Source organism: Phymastichus coffea, unplaced genomic scaffold, assembly GCF_024137745.1.
Source record: "Phymastichus coffea isolate CEN01 unplaced genomic scaffold, Cenicafe_Pcof_1.1 PCOF00007, whole genome shotgun sequence".
Lineage (NCBI taxonomy): Eukaryota > Metazoa > Arthropoda > Insecta > Hymenoptera > Eulophidae > Phymastichus > Phymastichus coffea.
Window position 1 is genome coordinate 9,270,058 of NW_026706818.1, and position 19,149 is coordinate 9,289,206.

General features: G+C 37.2%; 1 protein-coding gene across 1 annotated transcript in view; it reads right to left on the reverse strand.

Moving 5' to 3' along the window:
* The window catches only part of LOC131668942 (lachesin-like), a 944,221-nt gene that overhangs the window by 266,449 nt on the left and 658,623 nt on the right, over positions 1-19,149 (reverse strand). Inside the window, exon 6 of the mRNA XM_058943448.1 lies at positions 14,814-14,952. Within this exon, the coding sequence (XP_058799431.1) occupies positions 14,814-14,952 (139 nt within the window). The remainder of the gene's footprint in view (positions 1-14,813; positions 14,953-19,149) is intronic.

Below are 19,149 nucleotides of genomic sequence, written 5' to 3' on the forward strand. Positions count from 1 at the left end.
AGCAACAAGTGGAGTCTATTCCCAAACCAATTTAGACAAAATGTGTGACACTAATGATTAAAATTTAACGCGTTTTGGGGAAAGTAATTCCCACGAGTCATGCAAGGACCCGTACCCAAGCGCCATATCACAAATTATTTAAAAAGGGTAAAGGTAAGGGAGGCTCTTTCACTCCTCTGAACGGTGACGATGGGTCGATGTCACTAAATTGGCATTTTGGATTTCGGATTGAGAGGAAAGGAATGGCTGGCGCACACAATAATCACTCCCGATAACCGTTAACAATATTTATTCCTCTACGCTTAACAATAAAAGAGCGTCGATGCGAGTTCACGCGTCGTCCTCGGCGGCCATGTGCCTGCGCTCGTGCGGACAATCGCACGGGGGCACGTTACAATAATTTGAGAGGATTACAAAGGAGGGACTCTTTTAGTTCGTCGATTTCGCCGTGCTCGCGGAAGATCGCAAACACTTCGCCGACGCGTCGCGCATTCGCGAATAGAAAGAGAAAGAGAAAGAGAGAGAGAGAGAGAGACGACCTGACCTGGTGAAGGATGCTGGCAGAAATCGCTGCTAGTGCTGCTGGCAGGAAATGCTGCTGGAGCTGCTTGCACGAAATGCTGCTAATGCTGCTGTTGGCAAGAAATACTGCAGAAACTGTTGGCAAGCTTGTGGCAGGCTCGAATGGATTCCACGATGCTCCAAGGGTGGTTGAAAATCCTCTCCGTGCTGTACTCTGCTCGGCGTCGTCTAACTTCTTTGTCTTGACTTGACTATTCGGCTTTCTATCACGTGCGCACGCTCGGCCGTCAAATCGATCCATCTATTTCAAGATCTCGGCTCGAACTCTCTCCCCAACCGTTCGCGCGCCGGCTCGAGCAACGCCGGCGGCTTCGCTCTCGCGAGCGGATCGCCACAGGTCACTCGTGCTCCCTCACTCTCCACTTGCGACGCGTCAATCTCTCTCTTCTTCTTGCCGCAGCCGCTGTCGCTCCCAGTTGACTCCTAATGACTATGCCCTGCTCAGGTATTAGCCCTAAAATAAAGCGGTTCGAGCATCGGTATCGGTACGTAACTTTCAAACGCTCGCCAGGGCAACAGCGAAGGAGCGAAGCTGCGAGAGAGAGAGAGAGAGAGCGAGCCAGACGGGGCCGGCGATTCTAGCCAGGGCCCCGTCACAAATGTAAGAACAATTAATGTTCCCTATAGAAAAAGCTTCATTACTTAATATAATAGCAAACGAAATCAATGGAGACTACTTCAGAAGAAATATTTAAAGAAAATGCACTAAAAAATATTGCCAACAGCAAATGGCACCTAATATGGAACAAACGAACAACATGGAAATCATTCGCATCCGTAATCTATATGCTATTAATTATATTAATATTAACATTGGAAAAATGACTTTAGACACAATAATCAGAGGATATACACTACACAGAATTCATGGCAGGTCAATCAACCTTCTAGAAGCCCTCTTGTGTTCTATCATACATTTTCTAACGACAATCCAATATACTCCGAAAATTAACATAAAACGAGAAGAAACAAATAGGGAAAAAGAAACCGAACTCAAAGAAATTAATATAATACCCAACTTCCAGATATCCTCATAAAAAATACCCCCTCCCATACCAAAAAGACCACCAACCACCCTTTCCAGATCTGATCATTCAATTTCAAAAACAACTTTATTCAGCCTAGAATGAGTTACTGTCAATACTGAAATTTTCTTTTCTATTTTTTTTCTTTTTTCGCGCTACGTAGGGCACTCATCTGAGCTCGGAGTGATCACATCAACTATACAACACATGTTTTATAAATATTGAATGAAGTTATATGACGAGTATTATTCGGAAAACGTATACTAATAAGGAATCGAATGCTTGGCCCTATATTCGAAAATCATCACACTAAACCAAAGTAGTAGGGATAGGCTTTAAAAGAGCAGCGAGCCTCAAAGAACTTCATTTTGTCTCAAGAATCGAGTAGTAGCTATAATAGCATCAATAATAGTAGCAGTAGTAGTAGAAGATGTAACATTCTAGATCTCTTTACCTGCAGCAAGAAGAATTTTGAAATGTTGAATAACATTGGAATGGAACTCTTCAACGTACTTCCTGAAAAGAGTCATTATGAATTGTATGAAGATCAGAATTACCTAATAACATACACGAGGCAAGATGAATCTCGAATTATTCTTGAACTTGATTGTGAGTTCCAAATTATTCTACTGGACGGAATTTGAAGAGCAATGATCCATCATTTCGATCTTTTTATTAATCTTTAAAAAAGATTCCAAAGATATGCATTATTTATACAATATCATGGATGTGATCGATTTAAATTTATTATTTAAATGTATTTTTATATATTCTTATAAGTGAATAAAGATTATATTGTATAAATTTTTTTTATGCAGAGGTAAATGAGTCATGAATGTTTATATTAAAGCAGGTTTTAATAATTAATTAAAATTTATTAAAATTTATTATTTTATTTATTTTAATTAAAAATTTTTTTTTTATTCTTAATGGACTCACTATTGACGAAGATAAGGTGGAAGTACCTCACAGATATGAGTGAAGGTTAGGGCTTTTATCCTTAAAATAAAAAAAATGTAATATATATTGTAACGGGGTGTGAATTCCGTTTTAATTTCTTTGTCTCGCCCGATGCGCAGTCGTACCGGAATGCGCGCGGCGAGATTGAAATAATCAAGTTTCACTAGCTAACCGAGGAGCAGGAGAGGACCGGTGTCAGTCAATCAACTTATTACTAGCAAAGACAACAATAGATTAATGTTTCAATCATACATGGACTAGTTTATTCATCAAGTAATCTACAACACGTTTGGTCCGCGCATTTACGCTTAAACTAGGTGCGCGACAGTCTTACGTATCGTCATTTCATTTACAATCGTTCGGTCGAGTTATTCGCTTGCATGCTCGCTCGCCGATTTCTTGTTATTGCTGGTGTGAGGGGAGAGCAAAGATGTTACGCGCGCTTGCTTATCGAAACAATAACGCGAAGCTGGCCAGCTTACCTTATGCGATTAGTCGCGCTGTCAAGGGAAGCAGTTCAATATCGTAGTTTAGATGAAAATGGTACATATAGGGCCATCAATGTGAAGAGGCTCCAAAACACTTGAATGAGGACACTCCTGCATACTCCGCCCCCGACCAATTAGGGTTCGAATTTCGCTTACGCTTGAGACACTCCCCAAATTTTCCAACCAATTAAATCAGGAAAATTTGAGTTCTTCCGGCACAAAAATGTCAAGGAATTTAGAGTGGGATTCTCTTGCGAAAAGCATAAAAGAAAGCTCGTGAAGAAAAATAGGCAATTCTATCTCAGTTCGATACAGTTCAATACTCAAAAAAGGGATTTTCCATTTTTACCTTGTATGTGTGGGAAATAAGAGCCAGAAGTAAGTAATTTAATAAATATTAAAAATCTAATTCGTTTTAATCTGTCAATTTTGTTACTCATTCTTTCCTTCTTTAGTTACGCGCACGGTTTATATATATATTGTTAAATTCACCCACCCTTTGTCCAGACAAAATCTCCAAGTGTCATCTTTTTTTCGTTTTAACACTACTGGAGAACACCAAGAACTTGATGATTCCTCGATAACCCCTTGTTTGTGCATATCATTAATCATTTTATCAATTTCTACTTGTACATGAAAAGGAAGAGGACGAACCGGCTGTTTCACAGGATTGGAATCATTTAATTCAATTTTATGCTCAATCAAATTACATTTTCCGGCAACATCATCACCTTGAAAAATATCTTGAAAATCTACTAAAAGCTAAGAGAATTTTTCTTTCTGTGAAGAATCCAAATTTCGGGAATTATCTTCAAAAACATCTTTCAAAAGATCTGGTAATTCCCCAGCCCATTCTATAACTCTGCAACACTTTTGCCCATTCGTATCACTGTCGATTCTACTTGGAATACCTTTAAAAATTTTATACATCGACTCTGTAATTCCAGTCTTATTCAAAAAATCACACCCAAGTATGCAATCGTCAGTAATATCTGCAACAAAAACAATTATCTAAACTGAATACTGACCTAAATCAATTCTAGCAAGTGCTGTAAACTTAAGAGGAACATTCTTACCAGTGGGATACTTCAAATTTTTTTTATTGAGAGAGATTTGATGGCAATTCGGAGTAATAAATTTAGAATTCAGAATAGTAACGTCTGAACCTGAATTAATTTTTAAAACACACGATTTTTTATTTATGCTACCTTCAAATTCAAAAGTTTTTATATTCTGAAGAACCCTACAAACACGCAAACTCTTATAATCCGATTCACCAGTAAAAACAGTAGGAGCCTTTTTATCGGGTGTCAAACTTGCCCCTGAAAATTTGACACGAACTAGTTTCCCTGTTCAGGACAACGAGAGCGCGTGTGTCCTTTTTTATGACAACCCCAACATTCAAGATTTTTCAACCATTCTCGAAAGATTGGGCCTGTTTGTCAGAACTTTTTGCGTTATCGTCAAACCTCTTTTGTGAAGAATTTTGATTATTATTTGAAGAACCTTTCAATCGTTGAGAAGCCAAATTCTTATTTTGCTCTTTAATAATTTTCACTTCCAAGGCTCGTGCAAGAGCTACTTTGAGAGAAGTAATACGTTCTAATTGTAGAGTTTCTCTGACCCCCGTGTGATAAATTCCATTGATGAATTGAAAACAACCGATTTTATCTTGAACTTCTATCGAACATTCTGGGTAAGCTAATGCAGCTAATTTTTCTATATCGGATGCCAAAGTAGGTAAATCTTCACCGGGTTTTTGACGTCTACTTTGAAATAATGAATAGCTATTCGCTCCCAAATTTTCACCAAAACGTGCCTCTAATTTTTCAAGAAGTAATTTTAAATTTAAGGTCTCTGTATTCTTAAAGTTATTCAGCACGCTCGTTGCCGGTTTTCGCAGAGAAGCGGCTAAAGCAACTACCTGTTTTTCATCACTCCAATTATTAGCTCTAGCAACCAAGTTGAATTGATTCAGATATTCAGACAAAGGGGTTGCCATCATAAGTGTCGGGCTTCAGACTGTAACCTAACCCTAAATTGACAGTCGTAACTGGATTTGGTGTGTGTAATTGTGTGTTCGGGTCATAACCATCTCTTGTATCGTTCATTTGTATCGTAGTGTTGTTGGTATTGTTTGATGTCATTGTAGTATTTGGTTCTGTGTGTGACAGAGAAATCATGTGTCGATTCATCTGGTTCAATCTTTGTTGAAGCTGGATAAACTGTTGTTTGAGGGATAGTTGTTCCGACTGCAGTCCTTCGATAACGCGTCGACCCTCGATGACCTCATCGTCACGCACGCGTGGCTCTGCCGCAAGACTCTGTTCTTTCTCAATACGTTGTTGTAATGTTGCTTCAAGTTGCTGACGATGTTGATGTTCGGTCTCCCGAATAGACTCCAACGTTTCAAGCTGTCGTCAGTATGTATCCAGTTGCGTCCTAGCTTCGTTGAGCTCTAAGAGTGCTTCGCGAAGGAGAGGTGGTTGGGGTACAAGCAGCGGTGGTGGGACGTCACGCACGAGCGGAGAAGCATCGGTCGCCGTCGATAAGATATTGGGCACTACCGGCGTGCCGTCAGCGGTTGTCAGCGAGGCACCAACTGCTGGCGGGGCTGCGCCACCCGTCGAGCGCGCACCATCGCGCAAATCATCGGAGCACGAGCCATCACGCGCCGAGTGCAGCACGTCACGTGGATTGTCTAAATCGATAAGCACTGGATGAGCATGTGCACGGTCAAGAGTACCTGCTTGATGTTGTTGGTTATTAGCAACGGCAAAATCGGTATCCGTGGCATTGGTAGCAGTGACAGCAGCAGCTCCCTCAACATTAGCAGGAGTAGCGTCAGCAGCAGTTCGAGATCTCGTTTTTATTTGAAATGGTACTCGAGACGGTGTTTGTGGCGATTTTCCGGACATAGTAGTCTTCAAGAAAATCCCGGACGAGCCCCCAAAATGTTAAGTTCACACATCCACATAAGATAATAACAACTTTATTATTAAAGAATGATAACGACTTTTATTTTCGAAACTCAAAATAGGTTAATAACAGATATTATCAGAATCAAACTATTAATACAACTGACTGAAAAAATCATAACACCGACGAGAGAGAGGTTGCTTAGCAACGTAAACGTTCTTTTGTTCTACAGATGAGCCACACATAACAATATAGTTACACTTGATTACCAAGCGTGTGGTCGAGTGCATATTAGATAGGCTCCCTGTTACGTTATTTTATTGCCAAGAGCGTGATAAAATAACGCGAAGCACAACTATATTGCCAAGCATATGGTATAGTAAAGCTTCAATACGCCGTCGCCGAAAAGAGAATTTCCCGCGATAGTGGCAATGTACGTCCCGGTTATCGTCCGAAAGGATAGACCAAAAAGTGCGCCTGCGAAATATGTCTCGTCAACCGACGTCACATAAATAAATTTTTGGAGACCCCGGATACAAGCCACTATCGAAAAATTCTGTAGGTCTGATATTTCCTCTTCTTTCAAATTTTTACCGGAAAATATAATTCAACAATAAAAGTTTCGGTACTTATAAAACTCTGAAAATTTCGATAAAAAAAAAACAAAATCTTCGTTCGATAATTGTGTTCGTTTAATAGAAAAATCATTTGAGTTCGTTAGAATATCTTTGTTCGTGTGTTTAAAGAAAACTATCGTTACGAAAGTAATGTTAATTTAGAAAAAGTATATTTTGAGTCCGTTTTCTTTTGAAGTACGAATTGCTATTAAGAATTTTTTTTACGATTTTAAATTATCTGAATACGATTACCAATCATTTATCAGCTTGGAACCGCAAATGCAACACCGGAAGCCTTATCGAGAAATCCAATAGAAACAACAATGTCGCATGAACTAGCGAGCCAAGATAATATGATTTTTTATATAAACGTTACAACAAGGAGACAGAGTAAATTAAATGAACAATTAGAATGAGCCGTCAAACCAAATCTCCAACCTGAACCACCGCCCGAAATAACGTAATCAAGAGATCACGTGGTAGATCTAAATAAGTCCCTTCCAATCAAACTTTGAAGTTAACTTTTATCCTTGATTCTGTAATAAGAGAATCGTTTCACAATGATGAAAGTGTGATCACTCCCAGAAGATACCCAAAGAGAACTCAAAAAGAATTATTTGATTATGAAAAAGGTGATGTCGATAAAGATGATGACAAAGTACAAGGAAAACCAGTAGCAGCACCAGAGATACCTATTCATCAAAAATCCCCTATATTTGAGGATAACAAGCTCGAGAACGATTCCGAAATTAGCGATTTCGATGAATCAAGTAATTTTGATAAGATTAGCGAAAATATTGTAGAGATTAAAGAATTTCTTCATACACAAAAAAATGATGTTGCTTATTTTATAAGTACTATAGGTGAACCTTGCGATGAAGGTGCTCGCAAGCTTATAAGATAATCAGTAAGCAATTAGTTAGTTTAGAAGAAGTTACGAGAGAAAAGAAAAATAAGAAGTATTCTGAATTTGGACTTTGCATTCGAGGAGAAACCTCCGAATTGATAAGCTATGTCAAAGATCGAATTTATTCGACCTTATTAATCCTAAGGAACTTATTACTTAATTTAAATCAAGCCGAAGTTTGTATAGCTAAAAGCAAATGTATAGAAAATTTAGAGTGGATAAATTATATATGTATATCATAGAGTGGTAAATCATATAACTAATAAAGTATTTAAGAATTCTAATATTAAAGTAATAATTTGTAAGGATTCTTTAAGATATGTATCTTTGAAGCAACGTGACGATATTTTATGAGCTTCATAAATCCCCTATTGGAGGACATCGCGGCGTTTCTCAAACTTTTCACTGGATTAGACAAAACTATTACTGGGTAAATCTAAAAGATGATGTTCATCGGCGAATACAGCAGTGCCTAGAGTGTCAGTTAAAGAAACTCACTTCTCTACAAACGAAGTAACCAACAATAATTACCGATACCTCCGCAACTGCATTTAATAAAATAGCTATGGACATTCTTGGCCCACTCCAGAAAACCTCCAAAGGATACAAGTACGTCTTAAATCTACAAGATCAGTTGAGCAAATTTTGTTTAGCTGTCCCGTTAGCAGATACACTATCATCCACTATAGCTGACGCTTTTATTAAGAAATTCATTTGCGTTTTCGGTTGTCCCAAAGCCGTACTTACAGAACTTCTTGAGTTCGTTGATGACCAGAATTGCTAAACGTTTCAAGATAAAGAAATTGAAGACTACCGCCTTTCGACTGCAGTCTAATGGTTCTTTCGAGAGATCTCATCATTCTATCGCTAAGTACTTAAAGCAATATACAGAAATAGACAATAATTTGGACGACTGGTTCGACTTAGCCATGTTAAATTATAACACCTGCATCCAAGAATGCACTAAACATACCTCATTCGAAGTTGTTTTCGGTCGATTAGCCCGATTGCTATCTAGTAACCCCTTGCGTGAAGTAGATATCGTACCGACTTATAAGGGATATATAACTGATTTTGTAACGCGACTCACAGGAATTCAAAAATTGACATACGAGAACTTCGTCACTTCCAAATTCAAATCACAGAAATATTACGATCAACATATCAATTCAGTTAATTTTAAGTTAGATGATCACGTATTTTTAAAATCTAGACCCAAGCCCGGAAAATTTGGTAAACATTATTAATTATTATTTGGTAAATATTAATATTATCTTTTTAAAATTATAGCCATATTACCGTGAAATAATATCAAAATAGAAATGAAAAAAGGTAGTAAAGTTGTATACGCGAATAGACTTCGAGTTTCGCATATTAATCAAACGTGAATAATAAAAAGAAGGAACATATAATAAAATACTTTTATAATTACAGAAAATATGATGCATTCATTCTTTTTCTTACTGCTATCCCTTGCAATAACTATTCCAGTGACGGCCATCGTAGGATATGACTGTGAAGCAAGATCACTTAATATCGTATAACGACTGTATCCTTGTTAGATGTAGAAGAGTGTGAAGTGCCTTCCACCAATATTAATATAACAAGACAACATATTCAATTGTTACAATTAAATAACTTTGAAGACACACACGTAATCCAGTGTAAAATTCAAATAGATAAAACGGTTTATTATTGTGGAATGCACTCACACAATTCAATTGTAGAAAATGGTGCGATCGAATACTTAATGGATATAAACCGACAAAGTTGTTACGATTTATATAAAAGCGGTACTTTGTATATCGATAATGTACACATATTTCGCGACATAAAGATTAATCAAACTACGACTAGACCAGCTATACTTGCTGATAGTGTAAATCAAAATGGGGCGTGTAACTCTGGTAGTTATTCCGATGTTTCCGGAAGTTGGAGTAACGTGTTAGTCCAAGACAAGATCAAGATAACTATACAAGAATATACCGCTTCTGTTGATTTAAATAGCGACCAAATAATTTTGCGTAGTGGTGTCAGATGTAAATTAGGGAATGAGCAATGGATCGATTCAGAAGAAGGGTATACGTTTTGGGAAAGGGCATCACGTGATCTTTGTTATATTAATCGATATAATGTGTTATATAACGGTATAGCTCATGAAGTTACAAGTGAAGCTGGACAAACTCTGTTCTCTTTCATTACGCAAGATATTATTTTTACATTAATGACTAACAATAAGTCTAAGCGATATTCATGCGGTCATGAGATTAGTGATACCGAACATCCGAAATTGTTCATACATAAGGTTAAGAACGGTATGTTATTTCCCAGTAGGAAAATTTCTTTAAGTAATTTAGATATATTTGCGTATATAAATTCATAGTTTGTATTTGTAGAGCGTTATATTAAGTTGCAAATAACAAATTTGTATAAGGATGTTGTTGTACAACGTTGTAGTCAAGAAAGAGATATTTTGAAAAATGCACTTGCTATTGCCACGCCATCTCCTGATCAATTTGTTTATAATCTCACGAAAGGACCTGGATATATGGCCGTAACGGCAGGGGAAGTAGTTATAGTTAAATGGTTGATAAATAAAGTATCACGTTTGTAATCAAATAAATTTAGTAATATCAAATTTGAGTAAAAAACATAAAATGAAATAAGGGTGAATAATAGAGTGTACTAGAGAAAATAAAGAAATAGAAAAATGGAAAAATAGAAAAGGAATCATCAGCTTAATGCCTACTCTCTCTCTCAAAATGCGGCTGGCGTAACGCAGCACTCGGTCTTCGCCTTCCACGCGTTGGAGCAGGATGCTACCAAGGCCAGTGTCGCTCGCATCGTACTCGACAGTAAACGGGGCGTTAAAGTCCGACCTAGCCAAGACTGGAGCAGTGGCCAGTAGAGCCTTTATTTGCTCCAAGGAAGCCTGTTGCTCTTCGCCCCACTCGTACTTTGCATCTTTATGAGTAAGAGTAGTAAGTAAAGCCACTATAGAAGCGAAGTCTCCAATAAACTTTCAGTACCATGAGGCCATACCTAGAAACCTACGCAACTATTTGAGATTTGCTGGCGCCGGGTATTCAACAATTGGCCTCACTTTATCTGGATCCAAACGGATCCCATCCTGATTAACCAAGACGCCCAAGTATCACACTTCTGGCATGTAGATGCGAGATTTGAGGTGATTCACTGTCAGGTGTGTTTCGCTAATGCGCCTAAGGACGAACTTGATTGCCAAGCGTGTGGTCTAGTGCATATTAGATAGGCTCCCTGTTGCGATATTTTATTGCCAAGAGTATGATAAAATAACGCGAAGCACAACTATATTGCCAAGCGTGTGGTATAGTAAAGCTTTAATCCTCCGTCACCAAAAAGAGAATTTCCCGCGATAGTGGTAACGCACGGCTCAGTTATTGCGCCTGAGATATACGAGGTGTGTTCAAAAAGTAAGGTGACTTTGTATTTTTGAGAAAATATATTTATTTATTTATCAATATTTATGTGGTTCCCTTCAAAGTAATCCCCCTCAGATACAATACCCTTATGCCAAAGGTTTTTCTAATCCTCAAAGCACTTCTCATAAGCACTTTTCGGTATAGCCTTGAGCTCTTCCAGCGATGCAGTCTTTATCTCTTCAATCGTTGCAAATCTCCGTTCTTTCATAGGTCTCTTTAGTTTTGGGAACAAGAAAAAGTCACATGGGGCCAAATCCGGTGAATATGGTGGCTGAGGCATGATTGTGGTGTTGTTTTTGGCCAAAAAATCTCTCACAAGCAAAGATGAGTGAGCAGGGGCATTATCGTGATGCAAAAGCCATGAATTGTTTTTCCACAATTCTGGGCGTTTTCTTCGTATTTCTTCCCGCAAACGGCGCATACCTTCAAGATAATACTGTTTATTGACCGTACGTTCATATGGTAAGAACTCCTGATGCACCACGCCATGGTAATCAAAGAAAACAGTGAGCAAAACTTTCACATTTGATCGAACTTGGCGTGCTTTTTTCGGTCTTGGCTCATCTGGGCTCTTCCATTGGGACGAATGGACTTTGGTTTCGATATCATAACCATATACCCATGATTCATCACCAGTTATGACCCTTTTGAGTAAATCTAGGTCGTCGTTGTCGTCAGTCAACAGTTCTTGAGCGATGCTCATGCGACGGTTCTTTTAGTCAAAATTTAGCAATTTCGGAACAAACTTCGCTGACACACGTCTCATGCCCAAAACGTTAGAAAAAATTTCATGGCACGAGTCAAACGATATACCAACATCCTCAGCAACTTCTCTGATAGTGATTCGACGATTTTCCAGAACAATTTTCTTCACTGCTTAAACGTTTCATCAGTTTTTGACGTGCTTGGGCATCCAGAGCGAGGCTCGTCATTAGCATCTTCCCAGTCATCTTAAAAGAGTTTGTACCACTTGTAAACATTTTTTTTACTCAGAACAGTTTCACCGTATGCCACTGTCAACATTTCAAGTGTTTCGGAGCCCTTTATTTAATTTTTTACACAAAATTTGATGCAAATCCTTTGATCCATATTTTTCGATAGCAAGAAATCGCCGAGCACGCAAAACACTTATAACCTTTACGCTTCTCACAACCAAACAAAAAATACTATACTCTTGAAACTTGGTATAGATGTTCGGGAAGAGTGTACCAACATAACAAAATAAAAGACACAAACAAAACAAAACAAAACAACATAACAAACATCGATAATCGAAAGTACGTTGCTCGTGAAATTTGAAAAGTCACCTTACTTTTTGAACACACCTCGTATGTTGCATCAACCGACGTCACAGTGAAAAGAAAATTTTAAGAATGTATAATATGCATAACTATCTTTTACAGTGTTAATGCTTGGTTTATGTTTTATTGATCTTTCATATTTTGTGATTTGATATTGTATATTTATAAATTGTATATTCTTTAAATTTCTGAATAAAAAGGAAACCCTGATAAGGCTGACAAATTTTAGTCAGTGAAACGTTGGTTGAGAAAAGAATTACAGGTTTTTTTTATTCATTGAACATTACGAGGGATGATTCTCCACCATGGAACATTCAAATAATCTATCTAATTATTATGGAGAATGAAACAAAACATAATTAACAAATTATTTTGATGTTAGTTATGACTACCTCGTTATACCGTAAAAATATTAAATATGCATTTAATGTAATTAATAAGCCACTACTGTTCAATTTATCATATTTAGAATAATTAATGATGTCATCTTTGTCATAATTCAGAATCCCAAATCAGTAACAGTATCCGCTTGCTCTTCGTTATAATAGCTTTGAGCAGTTTTTGATCTTCATCTGGTTTCAGTCTAGTACGACTAAATATTTCAATAAGGTATCTAATTCTCTTAAAATAACAAATTATATATTGTGGAAATTTCATACATTATCATTCGTAAACCAATAACTCCAGTTGAAGTTATATAAGCATTAAAATAAGCGAAAACTTACAGAGCAAAATCATAGCTTGGTTTTTCTAGTAAGTACTGGATATCTTTATCACTGGTGATTCCGATATCTTTCAAATTAGTAGACATCTTGTTGTCAAGACAAGTAATCTTATTTATAAAATATGACGATGGTGAACAATGTAAAAGATAAATTAGGGTTGTATAGTAGCCGGTTAAAATGACCCTCCGATCGATTCATATCGAATATTAAGCCGAGCTTGATAGAAAGATCGTAATAAAGTTTTTGATATTGAGAAGATGATAATGGTTGTGCGAAATATAATGATAACAAACAAATAGAAAAAAGCAATTTGAAAATAGAAAAAAACAATTTAAAAATAAAAAAAAAGCAATTTAAAAATAATATATTTAAATAAATTCTAATTTGATTCCATGTATACTTATACAATTATGTATATTTAGTGTATCAAATGGAAATCCAACACAAAAGTATTGTATATACAGTGCCGCTCACGCACTTTTACCCCCCCACGGACAAAATCAGTCTAACTTCAAAGTTTTATATCTCTGGTAGAAATTAACGTACAGAGACGCGCGTGGGTGCGTTTGAAAGGTCTTTCGGAGAGCTTTCAAATGATATGATTCACGGTTGCCATCGATTGTTTTTTTAAATTTTGCAACAATTATGCAAAATTGAAAATTCTGAAATTTTTTTATTATTTTTGACAATTAGCCAATTTTGGAAAAAAAATCGTACGAAAATTTGAAGTACACCATTTTTTAGCTATTACCAAGCTCTATCTGAATCACTCATCAAAAGTTTATTTTCGTCAAATATGACGCGCGCACGGACATTTTTTCCTGGAAGTGACAGTTTTTTTCAACATTTTTTATCTCCGTCAAATTGTAACAATCGAAAAAAATTTATAGGAGAAAAAATGTTTGTTGTTTCACGTAGAATACTGCAATAATTTTTTTTTTGGTTTTTCGAAAAATTTTTTTTTTCGGTTTAAATTTTTTTTTTCGGTTTAAATTATTTTTCAAGGTCGAAAAAAAAAGATTTTTTTTTTATGTAATTTACGATACTTGTTATGTAGTATTATTGAATGGGTGGAAAAAATTTTTTTTTGTGGTTTCTCATCTTTTTAGCGTACCGACTGTGAGAAAAAAAAATTGAAAAAAACCGAAAAAAAAAATTTTTCGAAAAACCAAAAAAAAAATTATTGCAGTATTCTACGTGAAAAAACAAACATTTTTTCTCCTATAAATTTTTTTCGATTGTTACAATTTGATGGAGATAAAAAATGTTGAAAAAAACTGTCACTTCCAGGAAAAAATGCCCGTGCGCGCGTCATATTTGACGAAAATAAATTTTTGATGAGTGATTCAGATAGGGCTTGGTAATAGCTAAAAAATGGTGTACTTCAAATTTTCGTTTTATTTTTTTTCCAAAATTGGCTAATTGTCAAAAATAATAAGAAAATTTCAGAATTTTCAATTTTGCATAATTGTTGCAAAATTTAAAAAAACAATCGATGGCAACCGTGAATCATATCATTTGAAAGCTCTCCGAAAGACCTTTCAAACGCACCCACGCGCGTCTCTGTACGTTAATTTCTACCAGGGATATAAAACTTTGAAGTTAGACTGATTTTGCCCGTGGGGGGGGGGGGGGTAAAAGTGCGTAAGCGGCACTGTAGGGTAGCTGCACTTCGTCATACCTACAGTCAGACCGCAACTGCGGTTCTCGATTTTCACGAAAGCTTAACTTAGCTACTCAACAGGGTTCTTTAGTAAATAATATACAATTGATTGTATTAATTACAATTCAAAAAAGATGAACAAATATTCTTAAAGAAAGTCCGTACCCTTCAAGTAGCATTTCATCAGGATTTTTAAGCCAATAGTTGACAGGATTAGGATGAGCTTCGACATAGCACTCTAAAACTACGTCGGTTCCGACAGGAGCTCCCAAAAGTTGGTTTACCGCTGTCACTGAAGGTATAACTGAAAATACAGGAAACATTCTAATAAAAAACAATTTTTATCAACAATAGTTTACTTTAAAACATCATAGAAATAAGTTTTGAAATTGTAACAGAGAAGCATAACGTCGCCGTGCTTTGCTACCAATTCTTTATTAGGGAGATAAGAGAAGTACTTTGGCTCTCAGCAATCGAAGAGGAAAGAGAAAAATAGGTCCACAAATAATTACACACACCGTTTATCAAAATGCAAAATCTTATTTCTAATCATTAACAAACAAAGAACGAACAATCTCGATAAACTCTTACCACTAAGAAAGAACGCAAACCACTGTGTATGAATACTTTTTTTTTTTTTTTTTTTTTTTTTTTTATTTAACGTCGCTCTATTTATGCCCATCAGTGCTAATCAGCGACGAAGGCTTGCAATGTGTTTGAGAACAAAGCACATGAAACTTTTTTCAGTGGTGCTTGTATCAATCAGCAGGGACTGGGAATCGAACCCAGGCCTACCGGGTGCGAGTCCGTCGCCCTACCGACCGAGCCATTGCAAGCCTCGAGAGTATGAATACAGTAATCATAACCGGAACAGAATTAGGTGTGAGCTACCCGGCGGGTGAAGGCCATGACAGCCCACTACCTGTCGCTTGCACTTAACATATCAAGCCGCTGCTTCAAACATAAAAAAATCTTAAGAAGCCGGTGAGTGAATACCTGGATACCGAGAATTACCGCAAAAAATGTACAGCGACGACAAGTCTGCCATGGGGAGAAAGGTTACAAGAGAGAGAAACGAAAACCTAACCTTGTCTTTTGATCTGGTTGGCTTGGTTGAAGTAGGCAGCCAAGCAAAACTGCATTGGATTGTATCTCTTCTTCCCTAATCAGTAGGCGTCCATATCGCGTACCTCGTAACAAAGAGCAGCTTCTCTTATACGTATAGCGCGGGTAGGTGGGTGAAGACTTATATCACTTGTGGACACTGTTCTGATTGACCTCTTTAAGGTTTAATTTCTTTTATTTTTATTTTTATTTTTTTATTTTTATTTTTATTTTTATTTTTTTATTTTTATTTTTATTTTTTTATTTTTATTTTTATTTTTATTTTTTTAATCTTTCTGCAAAGTTGCATTCAATAAATGTTGATCTACCTCTCGCAGCGGGGGCCTCAACGTGCAATAGTTGAATGGCTCATGGTCATACTCTCTCGCAATAGCCTACTGAGACGTTCTTGCGAGGGTGGATGAGAAGGACGTGAACGACTCATTGCCAGCCGCGGCCTTCTCTCGGTACTCAACTCGCGTTCTCCTTCATCTCCACTTGCCCTATAATGTTCAGGCGGCATGCGACGCAATCGGTCATGCGTCTCACGCCTGCTTAGACCTGTATTGTGCGTGTATTCTCTCCTTTCTCTCGATCGTTCTTTCTTTCTCGCTCTCATTACTAGAGCCCTTCAAGTCTATTTGGCCGCTCTTCAGTAATCATCGATGCTGAAACAAAAGGATAAGTATTAGGCATATTTTTAATATACGCCCAACACTGACTACTGTGCTTCATCGAGAAAAGGGTAAAGGTAGACTAAGAGCAAGCATGCTGATTGCTCTAGTCACAAGCTACTAGGAGTCATGGTTTATTACCATTTTTGAGAAACGTCTGTTTGTGTGTGTGCGTTGTATGTGTTTACATTGTATGGATGTCAGCTTTAATAACTCAAGTTCTATACATCGAAATTCATTGTATAATAGCTTGTTTGATGTTTAATTATGAAGGGTGAAAATTAAGGATTATGAGTTTTCGAACAAAAGTCTGGTTTAAATTCGAGATTATGTATTTTTTTTTATTTTTGGAAAATTTTATTTTCATTTTTTTTCGGTGTTGCATATAAAATGTTGTATATTTTATAATACAGCAAATACACAATATATATTTTTTCCAGAAATGAGTATTTTTTTGTTTTTAAAATATCGAGTTTTAAAAATTTCGAACGCCTGTAAAGATTTAAATTTCGCGCTAAACATTTCTTATGTCACGCCACTTGCTAGGGTTTAAAAAACTTTAATAAATTTTTTTCTAGCTCAAAAATTGACCGAGATATCGTCGAAAAACTGAAAATGACTCTTTACGATCTAGAGGGCCGAACAATGAGATTTAAAATCTGAAAATTAGTTTTGAAAGATAATTTTCGAGGAGGGACATGACGGTATAATCAGTTTTTTTATGCCGCCGGGGCAGTTTTGACCATCTTATACGGCTAGATCCTTTATTCTTATTATTTAAAGGAGTATACGCTATCTTCTCTTTTTCTCATCGTAGACACAAAGTCCAACTCTCAAGAGTCACATCTCCTGACAGCAAATAAAATTCTGGAGGATTTCCTCGAGAACTTTTTGGTTGAAAGATACTTAAGACGAAAAGGAATTTCGTAAAATTAAACGACTTACAAGCTCTTCTAGGGTCGGGCGACTCGAACGTGTTGACCCATGATGTGGCTGCATTAGTTAGCGTTCCAGCATTGAGATCTCTGGTTCCATTCTGTCCTCGTGTTCTGGGCTGGTTACCGCATGTATTTCCGCTCACCATGATCGCTAGTTATCGTTGTCGATCGCCTAATAGAGAGAAAGGCGGACAAGCTTTGTATAAGGTCGGGTTAGAATAGTAGTCTTCAACTGTGTTACTCGAGACAAACTGTCCGGCTCTGGTGAAATTGAATCACTCAGTCTAGAGGCCAACGAGTAGGGGCAAGCTGATATCGAAGATCAGAACAAGATCTCTAATTTTTACCGTGACCTCAGTCCATAACCACCTGAAACGCACCTAGTACTTATTTAGTACCTCTTGCTGCCATCGTCGCCAGAACTCGTTGCGCATTGCTGTAGCTATAACGCTTCACGCTAGTGATGGGTGGAGAGTTGTCACCTGGCTCAGGTACAACAAGAGCTGCTCCAGTGTGGAAGTGGCCTGGCGTGAAAGCAATCAGTGAGCTGCCTTGGTTTTGACCTCGATTAGGATGAATTTTCTATTGCCGTCTAGATTTTCTGAGACAAAGTACATTACGGCATAGGTTCATTTTGATCCATCTGCCAATCCATGCAGGAACCAGCGAGATTGGGTATAACATCCAAAGAACGGAGGAATAGTGATATTAGCGATATCCTGCAGCTGTTCATAAAATCTCTTGCAGTCCATCAGTGTAACTGCGGCCAACTTGGCGTCCTAGTCACATACCTGGATGAATAGAAGCTGAAGCATGATCTTCACCTGAACTAACACTAGGCTAGTAGTACTCAGAAGAATCTACATCGGAACCCAAAGTGTTCTTCATGTGATGTAGGAACTCGTAATACCTCAAGAACGTTGCTTATGCCTGATGCTCTTTTGGGTTTTGAACGGAACGTCGTATGCGAGTTATCTTGAGAGAACGGGTGGAGCCAGTGTGACCACTTATCATCCAGCCTAGAACCGTTATCTGGGTCATTGGCTCGTTAAGGAGAGCAGAGCAGAGGGTACACATCTGCACCTAGAAGGCAGTCAATGCGGTCCGCGATCCGGAATTTGGGATCCGCTAATTTCAATCCCCTTATGTAGGGCTAATTACCTGCTTTTACGGGCTGACTGAGTAGGAGTGGGTCAATCCTTGGCAGCACTAAGTCGATCAAATTTAGCCTGAAGTGAGGCATGAAGGATGACCTTCCTAGATCTACTTTCCCAGAAACCTGCGTAAGTTAACACGGTCAACTCCAATAATGCAGATGCAGGAATGCCGTTTGGACACGTGTAAGGTGTAACCAGCCAACATTTTTGTTTCAATGTAAACACGTCTTCTCGTAACTCTTTTAACAAAGGTTAAAAATGTGATCTTTAACAAATTTTTTTTTATTAGGGTGTTTGCACTATTGACGCAAGAGTGACGGTTTATCTAGGATGTAATTTCGTATATTTATAGTGGTTTGTACCCTCATAAATGTATACGAAGTAGAATTAAGAGCTCCTGATCACTTTCAGAGACTTTTATCAATTGATTAAATATTCTAGAACATTCATACAAATTTTTATGAATACAGTAAACAATCAACATTATCACTTGTATACGCTTAAGCCATTTTTATTGAATCAACTATAAATAATAAGAAATGCTCATTCAGTCTTTCATTTTCAACAATTTGTTTTATGTACATACATACTGAAAAAATTCATGTTATTATATATGTACATCGAAAGT